The sequence below is a fragment of the Gorilla gorilla genome, chromosome 6 (assembly GCF_029281585.2).
Source record: "Gorilla gorilla gorilla isolate KB3781 chromosome 6, NHGRI_mGorGor1-v2.1_pri, whole genome shotgun sequence".
Classification (NCBI taxonomy): domain Eukaryota; kingdom Metazoa; phylum Chordata; class Mammalia; order Primates; family Hominidae; genus Gorilla; species Gorilla gorilla.
The window spans coordinates 95590686-95604939 of NC_073230.2; the positions used below are offsets into that span (position 1 = coordinate 95590686).

At 36.0% G+C, this 14254-nt stretch overlaps 1 protein-coding gene across 4 annotated transcripts in view; it reads right to left on the reverse strand.

The window, feature by feature from the left end:
- Window positions 1–14254, reverse strand: part of VPS50 (VPS50 subunit of EARP/GARPII complex) — a 126964-nt gene extending 112710 nt beyond the window's left edge. Inside the window, exons 1-2 of one of the 4 annotated variants that reach the window (XM_031013092.2) lie at window positions 14054–14254; window positions 6617–6685 (exon numbers count right to left, since the gene is read on the reverse strand). In XM_031013092.2, coding sequence (XP_030868952.2) covers window positions 6617–6685; window positions 14054–14086 — 102 coding nt within the window. In that variant the 5' untranslated portion in view covers window positions 14087–14254. Of the gene's footprint in view, window positions 1–6600; window positions 6686–14053 lie in introns of those variants that run through there. The other 3 variants (XM_055346562.2, XM_055346560.2, XM_055346561.2) reach the window with 3 other exon arrangements.

The following is a 14254-nucleotide window of genomic DNA, read 5'->3' on the forward strand; positions in this document are numbered from 1 at the left end:
TGGGGCTAACACTGAAGGAAAGACACATCATAAATCAAGATATACAGAGAAAAATCGAGTGTGTACATCTTAATTTTGTTTTTCTTTTGTTTTCGAACATCTCATCAGAAACTTTCTCTAAAAGAAAATAATACTGTCTATTCTGAGAAAAGACAACATCACAGCACCTTCAATCCCAGTGCCTTTCACAGGTTCTTCCACCTTCCAAATCCGATAAAATCATCAATCTTAAAATCTGTTTTTTAAATGTCCTTCCAATGTAACCCTTCTCCATTTCCTATACCTTATGTTCCTGTTTTCTTCTTAATCAGTATCCTTGTCCCCAACCTCTACTCAACAACTCACCCCATAAAACTGTAATCTTTCTTAAAAAAATTAATCGCCAACTCTAAAAGATCCTGAATACATTTCTACCTACTCCACATCCTCTCCTAGCTGAACTCTATTGTGCCTCTAGTCCTCTGCAATTATCTATTTTTGCTTGTCTCCCCCACTCAGGTTGAGTTAGGAACAGTCTTGTACCTCTTTGCATCTTCAATGATTACTAACTGCCTGGTTCCATAAGTGTTTGCCAAATGGACTGTATGAATGAACTTATATGATTTGCTATGAAAGAAGGGTTAAGAATCTCAAAGCATCTGAAGCTATGAGAAGCATAATTTCATTAATGGTTAAAAAGAACACAACTAAATACTGTTAGCCATGAGCACCTAAGAAAAACTCTTAAATGATTTTGCAGATCCATAGTTAGAGTCTCCCTTAGTACCACCTGCAGAAGACACCTGTCCTAAATGATACATAATCCTAAATTGAAAGTCTTTATCACGATCACTAAATAAATTCATCTAGTCATAAACCTCAATACTAATCCTCTCTAATACAGACACCAATATGCAAATCTTCTAACAAAAACTGCTCAAAAAATTATTTAGAATGTATATTTCTTGTGTCATATTTCTCCTACAAAAATTACAATATAGAAAGTATAATACATTCGAGCAAAAAGGACTCCAAAAAAGTCTAGTTCAATAGCATCTTTTCACAAATGAAGAAACTGAGGCACAAAGCATTAAAATGACTTCCTTTCAACAAGCTGTATGTTTAAGTCAATACTTCAACCTATGTCTCTTGACTGTGATTCAAGCACACTTTCCACAAATTTTGGTAAAACTGTAAACCAAGCTCTGCAGTTAGCATGTGGTTTTAGGATTCTTTTAATGGATTTTAAGAAGTCAAGTCAAATCGGTTTATCTGATTTCACAGAAGTACTAGAAACTCTAGAAAACATTCTGCTCAAATTCCTAGAATTTATATAAGTAGAAATGCTTCAGAGTAAGCAGGTACTCAATAAATATTTGTTGAATGGATGAAGTATAAACAAATTATTTCTTATCCTTAAACAATTATATTCTCAAATGTTGACTGCAACAGACATTTATTTTGTCACCTCATCCTATATTTTTCTTTCATGAAAAAAAACCAAAGGTAAACCAATCATGTAAAAGTAAAGACAGCTGAATCCCATTACTATTTATGAGTTAATTAAATTGAGGCCAAAAAAACCCCTTATCATTAAAGAATACTATGAGGAGGCAATGCTTCAGTAAAAATTCGTAAAACAATACTAGTATCAATACTCTTTTTCAGGTTCATATTGTGCCACTGTGGAAGTACTATGGAAAGTGTATATTAATAAAGGCTGGATGTAGATTTTTTTTTTTTTTTAATTTTTTTTTATTATACTTTAAGTTTTAGGGTACATGTGCACATTGTGCAGGTTAGTTACATATGTATACATGTGCCATTCTGGTGTGCTGCACCCACTAACTCGTCATCTAGCATTAGGTATATCTCCCAATGCTATCCCTCCCCCCTCCCCCCACCCCACAACAGTCCCCAGAGTGTGATATTCCTCTTCCTGTGTCCATGTGATCTCATTGTTCAATTCCCACCTATGAGTGAGAATATGTGGTGTTTGGTTTTTTGTTCTTGTGATAGTTTACTGAGAATGATGGTTTCCAGTTTCATCCATGTCCCTACAAAGGACATGAACTCATCATTTTTTATGGCTGCATAGTATTCCATGGTGTATATGTGCCACATTTTCTTAATCCAGTCTATCATTGTTGGACATTTGGGTTGGTTCCAAGTCTTTGCTATTGTGAATAATGCCGCAATAAACATACGTGTGCATGTGTCTTTATAGCAGCATGATTTAACATGGGAGAAAATTTTCGCAACCTACTCATCTGACAAAGGGCTAATATCCAGAATCTACAATGAACTCAAACAAATTTACAAGAAAAAAACAAACAACCCCATCAAAAAGTGGGCGAAGGACATGAACAGACACTTCACAAAAGAAGACATTTATGCAGCCAAAAAACACATGAAAAAATGCTCATCATCACTGGCCATCAGAGAAATGCAAATCAAAACCACTATGAGATATCATCTCACACCAGTTAGAATGGCAATCATTAAAAAGTCAGGAAACAACAGGTGCTGGAGAGGATGTGGAGAAATAGGAACACTTTTACACTGTTGGTGGGACTGTAAACTAGTTCAACCATTGTGGAAGTCGGTGTGGCGATTCCTCAGGGATCTAGAACTAGAAATACCATTTGACCCAGCCATCCCATTACTGGGTATATACCCAAAGGACTATAAATCATGGATGTAGATTTTATAAGGTTCTGAATACTGGTATTTTTACTTTTTAATCAGGGTTCAACAAATACTCTCAAACACAGTCCAAATAAGTTCTATAACTAATAACATTGTGGCTCTACTATCATATATTATAACAAATACTAGTTTTATTCGTAATTCTTGTAACCAATTAAGTAAAATACCTTTCATGTTTAAGTGGATTAACAAACTTAGAAAATACTACCTAATTTCTTATATCTTTATCTCTGCATGAAAATCCCACTAATTTGAAATATAACAGAATCCATTTCGAAGAATGAAATTTTAGGTCATTCTATCTCATTCTACAAAAATTCTCAGTAAAACTTCCAAACGATTTTTTAGAACAGTTCCTCTATTTCCTGTTGCTCCATTCTTGAGATAATATTCTCATCTTGGCCATTGGTTCCCAAACCTGGCTTTACACTGGAATTACCAGGGAACCTCTAAATATTACTGACACTTGCCTCCACCCAAAAACAGTGATTTAATTGGAATTGGCCATGGCCTGGGGACTGTTGATTCTAAATGTACAGCAAAGTTTGGGCACCACTGATCTTGGCTCTGAGCTATTTAAGCTAAAATTCCTGAAATCTGTCTAAAAGTTTCCTTTCCTCTAGCAAGTTCTGAAAAGAACCTTAAATGTTTTCTACTTTTCTATACTATTTTATCCACCCAAATTCCAAATTTCCAGTATATAGATTACCATTTGACTTGCATCTGCTCTTAAAATCGGGCACAGGATCAGATTGTCTATAAAATGCAGAAATTGTACCAGATGGTTTATACAGTTTCTTCCCACTTTGAATTTATATAGTTCTAAAATAAATAAATAAATAATACCATCTGGCTTATCAAGCACACCTAGTGCCCTTCAGTTCTCCTTCACTACCCTCCTTTTTCTAGCAAGTTGAAGCACATACAATTTGCCAATATTTGACCATTTTAAACTTAAACAGCCATCATTTATCCTAATATTTTTCTCCTACTTATCCTTTATACTAGAACCTTTTCATGTAACAGAACCCAAATTAACCTATTTCTTTCTTGAAAATGCCACTGAAATCTCTCAATTTCCTGTCCTAACTTAGAAAGATACTATGAAAAGAAAGGAGCCAATTCCTGAAGACCAGGCATATGTTTTTTAAAAGTTGTACCTACAGTTATGAGTGAGGCAGAGCTATTAAATGAAGTTAATGTTTATAAGTTTTCCATACAAGAATTAACAGTGATTACTTAAATAGCACAAATTGTTAAGTTCAAAGAGTACTCCCCTAAGCAAAACTAATGGGTACCTTGCTTTTTAAACCTAGAATATACTGTGAGAATTTCCTATGTTATATATATATATATATATATATATATATATATATATATATATATCACCAAGTTATATATCACCAAGTTAAAAACCCAAGCTTCCAAATAATTTCTAGAGTGTGATACCATTTTTAAAAGGTTGTATAACTTATAATACCATTATAAAAAGCTATATTGACTACTTCCTGTAAAATAACTGCCAATTTCAAAGAGTTTATCTCATCGCCCTGTTTCCTTCACAGTATTATAATTTGTAATCGCCTTACCCCTGCTTGAATGTAAGCTCGCTGTCTGACAACAGGGAAGTTTTGACTTTTGCAGAGAACTTTTGTCTTTTCACTGCTATACTGCCAATCCCTAGAAAGTATCTCTAGCACATAGAAACTCAATAAATTTGTTGAATATGCATAGGGAAAAGACCAGTAGGCAATGTTAACCTTGACAGTGTTGGTGATTTTTGTGATTTTTTTTTTAAGATACCTTTTTCTGTTTATCATGTTTTCTGTTTAGAGTATACATTAATTTTATATTTAAAGCAAAAGTTATTTTAAAATAATCATTTGAATTAACATTTTCCATTTTGTTAAAATGCTTTTAATCTTAATTTTAAAAGATCTTAAAGATCTTCTTCAATTACATCAAATTTCAGGTCATCAAGAACTAGCAACAACATTAATTTCAAAGCAATTATACAAAAATAAATCATTAAAATATATGTGTTACGATCTAAGTATAAAGTCTTATCTAAATTGTGAAAAATACTGAACATTAAAGTTACATCAAGCTATGCTGTGTAGGGAATTTCTGAATATGAGTCTTCTTAACTCCTGATCTCAGTACTGACTTCAAACCTCATCCAAAGACTCAGTTTACTGACTGGAGCTTTGCCACTCTCTGGACCCAGCAACTCTCATGTTCTCAGAACCACCCAGAAAGAAGGCAGAAGCTCTGCTCACCCTCCATCATTTGTTATGCTACAGGAGAACACAGAAAAAACAAACAGGCAGATGAAGCTTGTAAGGATTTCTTAGTGTAAGGTTAAATGTAAGCTTACAGCATCAATACATTTTTTACTATTAACTGTTTTATTATTTAACTAACTTAGCTTCTTAGTATGTGCTAAAGAGACCAGTGCTTTAAGCTTACTCTTCACCTGAACCATTTATATTTGCTGACCTTGTGATCCCAGACTGGCCACTCCACCCAAGGCCAGTTATCCTAAAAGTACAGACAGCACTGGTCACTGATGGAGCTAGGGGTGTACAGCCAATAAGAAGACTGTGTAATGAGATCACCATAAATTCACTACCAACCACTACTGGGAAAACATCATGGCTCATGGTGGAAACACAACAGAAAGTTCTTGTTAAGACTGTAATGTATTTTTTTAAAGAGGCTCACTCATCAATTTGACATTGATTCTGCAATATGTAATACAATCTAATTCAAGGTATGTTCATAATGCATGATAATCTTTTTCTTAACTCAAAGAAATAAAGAGAATTATTGTCAATTAATTAGGACTTATGGCTATCTCTTGTTTCCCAACCTTTTCATAGTCATTAATTTTTAATAACATTACATAAAACTATACGGAATGCTTTTTTTAAGTTTTTGTCTCAACCATTTCATGCAAAAGGGTTGGTTATAATTTTATTGCACTTGGAGAATATGTTTCAGCCTAACCCAAAATAAAAACAATGCAGTAAATACAAAATTCACTTTAGCAGGTAAGGCACCTGAAAGAGATGAGAAATCATCCTCCTAAGGAGCTAACACCGAGGTGTAAGGAGAGGCCTTAAACTGCTGATCAAGAGAAGCACACCCTGTGTATTCAAATGCCTGATGCAGAAAACAAACAGTATTTTCACGTATCACTCTCAAATTAAAAAATACAAAAACAGACATTCAGAAGTGCCAGCTTAATCTGTGATGGAGCAGCTATTCACATGGGCAGCTCCAAGCAGCAACACCCCAGAAAAACAGCAGGGATTTAACAATACTTAATAATTCCAAGGGGAATCCAGCTAGCTTTCAAATAACCTATATAAAATTTGTAAACTGAGAAACTCACGTGAATATCAGAGGATTAAAATCTAAAATACCTACAATCTAGGAGATAAGTTATACAATTCAGTATAAATACTATGGCTTAGATGCTTATTCAAAAACCTCTGCTCCACAACAAAAATATAATCATGATTTTTGGCACAGAATGTTAAGAGTATAGAAAGTCAGTAGTCAACTATTTCATTTTATTTCTACAAATTACAGCAGATAAATCAATAAGAGTGTGTGTGTGTGTGTGTTTGTGTGTGTGTGCATACACATATATATAACTGCTTTCAGGCTAAGAATTTAATATAATAAATTCCAAATTTATCAAGTTTGCATTTTTTGCTTTGCTATAATGAATCATACATACTGCATCCCAACGTGTAATGAAACAAGCCCTACACCTACTATACAATAAAAATTTACCTAGTTTATCTTAACAACCATCTGCCTGTGGGAAAGAAAAGCTTCTGTGAATCAATGACTATCCAGAGGCAATCATATTTTCTTAAGGAAGTAAAAAGTCACGCTCACACGTGTAGCTCAATACCTTTCCAGGGACCCGGAGACTCTCTATGGCACCAAGATCACTGAGGCTTTCTTGAGGGCTTTTCAGACCCTTAAAAAAATAATAAGATGAGGAAAATTTTAATCATGCTGAAGAATTATAAAAGGATAGAATACACCTACTGAAACAGAAATGACCACTTTAAAAATAGAAATTTTCCTGCTTCAAAATATGGAAGATATATTCTAAAAGCAATCATCATTTAATACATATAGTACTATTATTAAATCAGAGAAGGGTGTACTTTTGGTATTTTAAAATAAAAGAGTATTATACGTCAACTTCACAACTAATGGTAGAAGTCCAACCCATCGATGATTTGAAAACAGCCAAAAGTAAAGAAACTTACATAACAAAAAGCATTCTATAAAAGCCACTTGTATATACAATAATTACTAAATCCATCAGGAAAAAAGTCCAAGCAATAGTATTATGATTCACAGATGCAATATACTAACCAACTAAGCTAACATATAAGTAATCCCTTCATTTTACTTGATTATTTCCCACCAATGTATCCAATTCCTGCTGCATAAATTAAGATTGAAGTCTCATATCTCACTGTCTTTTACCTGTCCTTTAGTTCTTTGGCGCCCTGTACTTTCTATATTCACATCAACTGAGGGATTCTGAAAGCTTTATTTGTACCAGGGGAAATTATTAAAATAGAAAGAAATCAGCAATTCACATTTTCTTTAAAATCCTCTTTTTAAAAATAGGCTATTCGAAGCAGACATTTAATGTACCTGCAATATTAGTTTTTAGGCAAAACTAGCTATTATTAATTTGAGGAGAGATTTATGATACAAATTGTCCTTTAGGTGCCCTACATTGGGGATCCTTAGTAACCAAAATATATGGTATGCTTATGTTGACTATTTGAGACTCAGAGCAGAACTTGCTTATCTTTAAACTACAGAGATGTGTATTTTCTCTTCCCTGTTGTAAAATACCACTAGTCATATCTAAAATTTTTTATTACAAAGTGCTCTGCCTCAACCCCAAGTTTTCCATTACCCCCAGAATATCTAACCCACCCACCCTTCTCTCCCCGTCTCCCTCTTTCAGGCACACTTACCACTCCAAGAAATGAGAAAGCAATACATCACTTTCAGAATTATCTCCTCTACAAAGTCTTCCTAAATCCCTATGCTCCAAAGAACACAGCATTTCTCATTATAACCCTTGGATCATGTCCATCAACACCACCCAGGGAACTTGTTAAAAGTAAGATTCCTAGGCCCTAAAATAAACCTAATGAATAGGTTTTTCTAGATTTGGGCCAGGAATGTGCATTTTCCCAAAACAATACCTCAGCAAGACATCTTCCAAGACAATACCTCAGCCAAAGTAGTAAAGTTTTAAATTTTAAATATATCTTTCTCTTCCAAACTTTAAGTCCTAAGGAAAGGGAGAGACAAAGTCCTATTTGCCTCTGCAGCCCAGTGGCTAGCAAAGTTCCAGAAACAGAGTAAACAACAAAGAAATGAGTAAATTATTAGGTAGAAGTCATTGGTCAGGCTCCAGTCTCCAACAAATTAGCGCATTGTTCCCATGGGAACATGTAATTGACCGCAAGAAAATTTCTAGGAATGCTCGCTGGAAAAAAAAAAAAAAAAAAAAGGCCTAAGGAGGTTTAATATGCCTTTCAATGAGTGAGGGAGAAAAATAGTATGTTACTAGTCTTGGGCGGTTTGTTCTTCCCTGTCTTGAATTCTCACCAACAGTCATGAGGGAATAGCATCAAAAGTGGTAAAGAAGGCAAGGCTGAGTTACCAAACTACACTTCTATATACATTATATATGCACACATGAAAGTAAAACTTCCCAATTTGATTCAAAATCATGACCACCCCTAAAATATATTTTTAAAATGTAATTGCCATGTCTTTTAAACAAACATTTTTGAAAGTACACACGCTCCTCCACTTACAATTGGGTTATGTTCCAATAAACCCATCATATGAGAACATATGGAAACATACAGAAGAAAACAGACACTGAGACTGCCTGACGGTAGAGGAGGAGAGAGAGGATCAGGAAAATAACTATTGGGTACCAGGCTTAATACTTGGGTGACAAAATAATCTGTACAACAAACCCCTGTGACACGAGTTTACCTATAGAACAAACTTGCATCGGTACCCTTGAACTAAAAATAAAAAAATTTTTTAAACCCATCATAAGTGGAAAATACATTTAATAATCTCAATAAAACCATCATAAACTCAAAAATTCATTAAGTGAAACCACAGTAAATCGGGGACCATCTGTATAGATTTGCTTAACTAATCTAACAGAAATCCCTGAAGAAATATATCATATTTAATTTCTCTTTCCCCAGAGCTAGTCCGTAAAGAAACCAATGCCTGAAATGTAAACGTGATATATACCAACATCTAGAAAAAGTAGTCACCACACAACAATTCAATACCAATACACGGCAAATTTCTGCCAAATGTACAAAATAAAAGTAATACAAATTGAAAACCCGTGTACATGTTAGGAGGATGTAGAGTGAAGTGATTATAGCAATGGGCTCTGGAGCAGACCACTTGAGTTTGTATCCTGACTTTCTTGCTGTGGTTTTGAACAACTTATCTATCCTTTCTGTGCATTATATTCTATGATCATTCATAGGCTATTATAAGAAGTAAAACAGGCCGGGCGTGGTGGCTCACACCTGTAATCCCAGCACTTTGGGAGGCCGAGGCGGGCGGATCACGAGGTCAGGAGATGGAGACTATCCTGGCTAACACAGTGAAACCCCGTCTCTACTAAAAATACAAAAAAAAAAAATTAGCCGGGCGTAGTGGCTGGCGTCTGTAGTCCCAGCTACTCAAGAGGCTGAGGCAGGCGAATGGCATGAACCCGGGAGGCGGAGCTTGCAGTGAGCCGAGATCGCACCACTGCACTCCAGCCTGGGCGACAGAGTGAGACTCTGTCTCAAAAAAAAAAAAAAAAAAAAAAAAAGAAGTAAAAGAGGTCATGTATGTGAGAAGCCAAAAATACTGTCTCATATATCTCAAGCATTCTGTGATGATTAACCATAATTCTTAATATTTTTATTATGACAGAAATGCTTTCCTTTTATCAAAACAGAAATGAAGAATTACATAAATGTCTCAAAGCACATCTGACATTCAACTGTACTTTAGAATTATAGATTTGTAACACTTTATCAGTTTTATAAACTTCTACTAACAAATGAAGTCATTCTTATTTTATCTTCATCTCTCTAAAGCATGAAGTCATGGTTTTAACTACAGTTCTCTGCCTTTATTAAGTTAACACTTTGATGCTATCATTAACCACTATTTGATTTTCTTTTGTATTTGATGTTTGTGTTGATAATTCCCCAGTTTAGACATATAGAAAATTCAGCATAAATTAACACTTGCCTCTTCATTTACCCAAATCAGATTAACACTTCAAACTACTTCAGTTATGTCTACGTTAATCCTCATTTTCCATTTATGAAACCAGCAACTATGTCTTATCCATCCAAAGAAGCATCTGTGATTTGTGTTTCCTTCTCCTTTTGGCAAAACTCAAGAGTGTTTACACCCAGTCCCTAATTTCTCTCCCCCTGTTTTCTCCTGAACCCACTCTAATCAGGCTTTCCTCCCCACAACTTCATGAAAACTGCTGTAGTTGGGGCACCAAGGACCTCCACGCTGCTCAATCCAAAAGCACATTTCTCATTCTCACTCTCACCTTACTTGACCAATCTGCAGCATTTAACACAGCTAATCACTCCTTACTCTTTTAAATTCTTTACTTGGCTTCAAGGCAGTCTTCTTGGTTGTTCTCTTCATCCCACATTCATGCAACAAATATTTATTGAGCATGTGCTATATTCCAGGTGCCATTCAGGAAGCTAAAGACTTCTTACCTCACAAGCTGCATGTTCTCATTCTGCTTTCCTAGATCCACCACTTCCCCCTGAGTTTTTAACACTGGATTCTCAAAAGCTCCAACCTTAGATTCTTGGTATATCTACACTCATTCCACTGGTGATCTTCACCAGTTTATATGCAATCTACATGTTTGTAACTCCCAGAGTTTTAGCTATACCCTGGATTCGCCCCAGAAATTCAGATTCATCTGGCTAACTGCCTACTGTATCTCTCCAGTTGAATATTTAAGAGGCTTTCAAATTAACAAGTCCAAAAACCATGTCCCTTCCCTCAATCTGTTCCTCCCTCAGTTTTATCCATCCGAGGAAATGGCAATTACATTCTTCCAATTGCTAGGGCCAAACTATTTTGAGTCATCCTTGATGCTTCTCTTTCCCTCACAGCCCAAACCCAATCTGTCAGGAAATTCTGTCACCTCTACATTTACAGCATATTCACAGTCTGACCTCTTTCAACACTTCCACCACTAGGGTGGAAGGCTTACACCCACCCTCTCACCTGGATTACCACAGTAGCCTCATCATTCGTCTCCCCTGGTTTTGCTCTTTTCCGCTCTTCAATCTGTTCTTAAAACATGGGTCCAAATGGTCTGTCTGAAGTGTTATGTCCGATTATATCATTCCTCTATTTGCCATTTCACTCAGAATGAAAGCCATGACCTTGCTATTACCTATAAGGTACTACATGATCTAGCTTCCTGCATTCAGTCATCTAACCTTATCCTGACCTCATCTCCCACTACTCTTCTCCTCACTCACTTCACCCACACAGGCCACTTGCAATTTCTCAAACAAGCTCCTGCCTCAGGGCCTCTGCATTTGCCTTTCCTTCCACTGGAAATGCTCCTTCCCAAATATCTACATCACAGAATTCACTTCCTCACCCCCTTCAGGTTTTTTTTATATTACCTTCTCTGTGAGGCCTTCTATGGCCATCCTATGTAAAATTATAAGTGACCTCAAATCACCAACAATTCCCAGGACTTTCTATCCTCTTTTCCTCTACAGTGTTTATCACCATGTCTGCCTTAACACTTGTCTATTTTTTTTTTACTTAGAATAGTGCCTGGCACAAATTGCTCAATAAACATTTGTTGAATGGACTGAAAGAACAGAGGTGAGCATAATGGAGAAAGATGAAGAACAGATCTCATCTAAATAAAGGGAGCTAACAAAGCCTTCCTTCCTCCCATTATTTTGCAAACAAAGATCCCAGGACAGCTGAAATGTCCCAAAACTTAAATTTCACAGACCTTAATTTCCTATCTCTCCATATTAACTCAATATATATTATTAGCACATTCTATAGGTTCAAAAAAAGAAATACTTTCATGTATACTTACTTGTAATCCTATTAAATTTAACCCAATAATAAACTGTACTAATTCAAACCCTCAATGTAAATAGCAGGCACACTAATTTCATACCTCATAGATTGAGGAACTGTGCATCAGTATCAAATATGTGAAAGTCAAGCCATAACATATATAATTAGGATAACTTTAAATATGTATGCAAAACTCCTAATTTTACCTCACTTTGTACACAGTATGGTTCCAGCTTTTTGTATGTGTTCTTTAATGTATTTTTTTCCATTTCCATTAAACACAGGTTTGACCTGCCGAAATTTAATAAGCAACTGACTAAGGCTTAAGTGTTACCATTTTCAGCACAATTGCATTACATTTAGGAGACATACACTTATCACTGCTATCTGAAATTTTTTTCTCTCCTCAGTTTTACAAAATGAGGTCAAAAAAACTAAACCAACCACAGCTACCATACAATTATGACAATGTTAACTACACTGAACTGTATGGCAGGCAACAAACTTGAGACAGCATCAAACAGCTGATGCACAAAAGTCCAAATTCAGCATTCCAAAGGCAGCTTAGAGGTATTAGTGATATAAAGTACAAAAGTATATATTGATTTAAAAATCAAACAGGTACCGAAGTCAGCAAGAACTTATCTATTGCTTGAATTACTGCAACAGCCTGCTTCCAGTTTGCCTGCTTCCAGTTTTCCTGCTTTCCCACCATCAACATAGCCAATGTAACTAACGGTCTCTGCGTTCAAGCACTTCCTTGATAATGCCCAGGAACTCCGTTAAAGCCTTAATCTCTTTAACTTCATTATATCATGTAAACACCACTATCAGGCTAACTCCATAAGGCACACATTATTCCTTTTTTAAAGATGTGGAAACAGATGCTTAAAAACGTTATGTAACTTGCCGAAAGTCACACAGCTGCCACAGGATACAGCAGGACCCAAACTCATCGTCAAGTAAGAAGTAGTAGGACGCACAACACCAGTACTCAACACACGTGAGGAATTAACAAATGTTACTAGCCACTTACTTAAATATTTTTATTATTCACAGAACATTTTAATTATATTTTCATAACATTAACAAAATGATCTGACATAACTAAAATAATCATGTAAGGGTCATTTGTGCATTGTGCAAAAGAAATACACAATTTGTATCCTGTTTATATATCTCTCAAATTGTGAATTCTCAAATAAGAATGTGGAATTTGAGTTATTTTTGTAATCAACAAGAAAAAAACTCACAAATATACCTTTCACTAAACGATTACCTTCCACATTCTCCAAACTTCTAAAAGCCATGTTGATTTAAAACTCTAATCTTAACTATCTTTAATATTAAAATAATAAAATGACCAATTCTAGTGAAATATTAAAGCGGAAGTAAACAAAGGTAGCTAAAACAAAGTCATAATCAATAAGTACATAAAAGAAAATTTCTGCACTTCTTAAATGAAGCTGAGGCATTATTACGAGGTCCCTAACATTTATGAGACAGGTTACAAAATAGCCAAAGCTCTTATTCATGAATTTCCATTCTCGGAAAAAAAGAAAAGATCAGTATTTTGCCATGACAAAAATAAATTTTTTAAAGCAGAATTTCACAAAGAGTTTTCACATATATTAGCTTATCGATGACCCTCATAACAGAACTGTGAAATAAAATGAACAAAAATAATTATTTTCACATCCAGAAACGTAAGCTACAAAGTTTGGGGACTTGCCCAAAATCCAAAAGCTACTAATTCTGTCTTCAAATCATCCGTTTTCAGTCTTTCCAGGTCACCTCTACTGCACAGACCACACCACCCTACCCAGGCTATCAGCTCGCATATGACAGCCTGGATGCGGAAGACCTTGCAAGGAAGCTCGGGCTGTTCTGGAAAGACGGCAAAAAGAGGAGGAGGGGAGACAAAGATACCCTGATTCCTTCAATGACTTATTTTTAAACGAATGTTTCTGGGAGGCTGGTACCCGCTGGAGCAGTGCTCCAACCCAGGCGGCCCAGGTGAGTTTTCTAGGGTATGCCCCGGCTTCCCAGTCCCCCTGACACCTGCCACCACCCATAACTTAGATCTCCGCCCGCCACTGGTTGGGGACAGAACATCTCGGCTCCTCTCACTTCCGAGATGAAGGAAGCCTTTGCTTCAGCCGCCGCGACTTACCTGTCGGGTCATGAGAGATTTGATTTTTTGCATGTCGAAATCCTGAGGAGGGTACCCTGCCTCAAAGAGCTAACAAATCACACCGAGCCACTACACAGCTGGCCCTGACACTAGGAAGCCATAGTGGGTGGTCACGTGGAGGAGCCGACCCAGGCTATCCTGTCTTGCCCTGGGCATGCTGGGAACTGTAGTCTTCTGGAC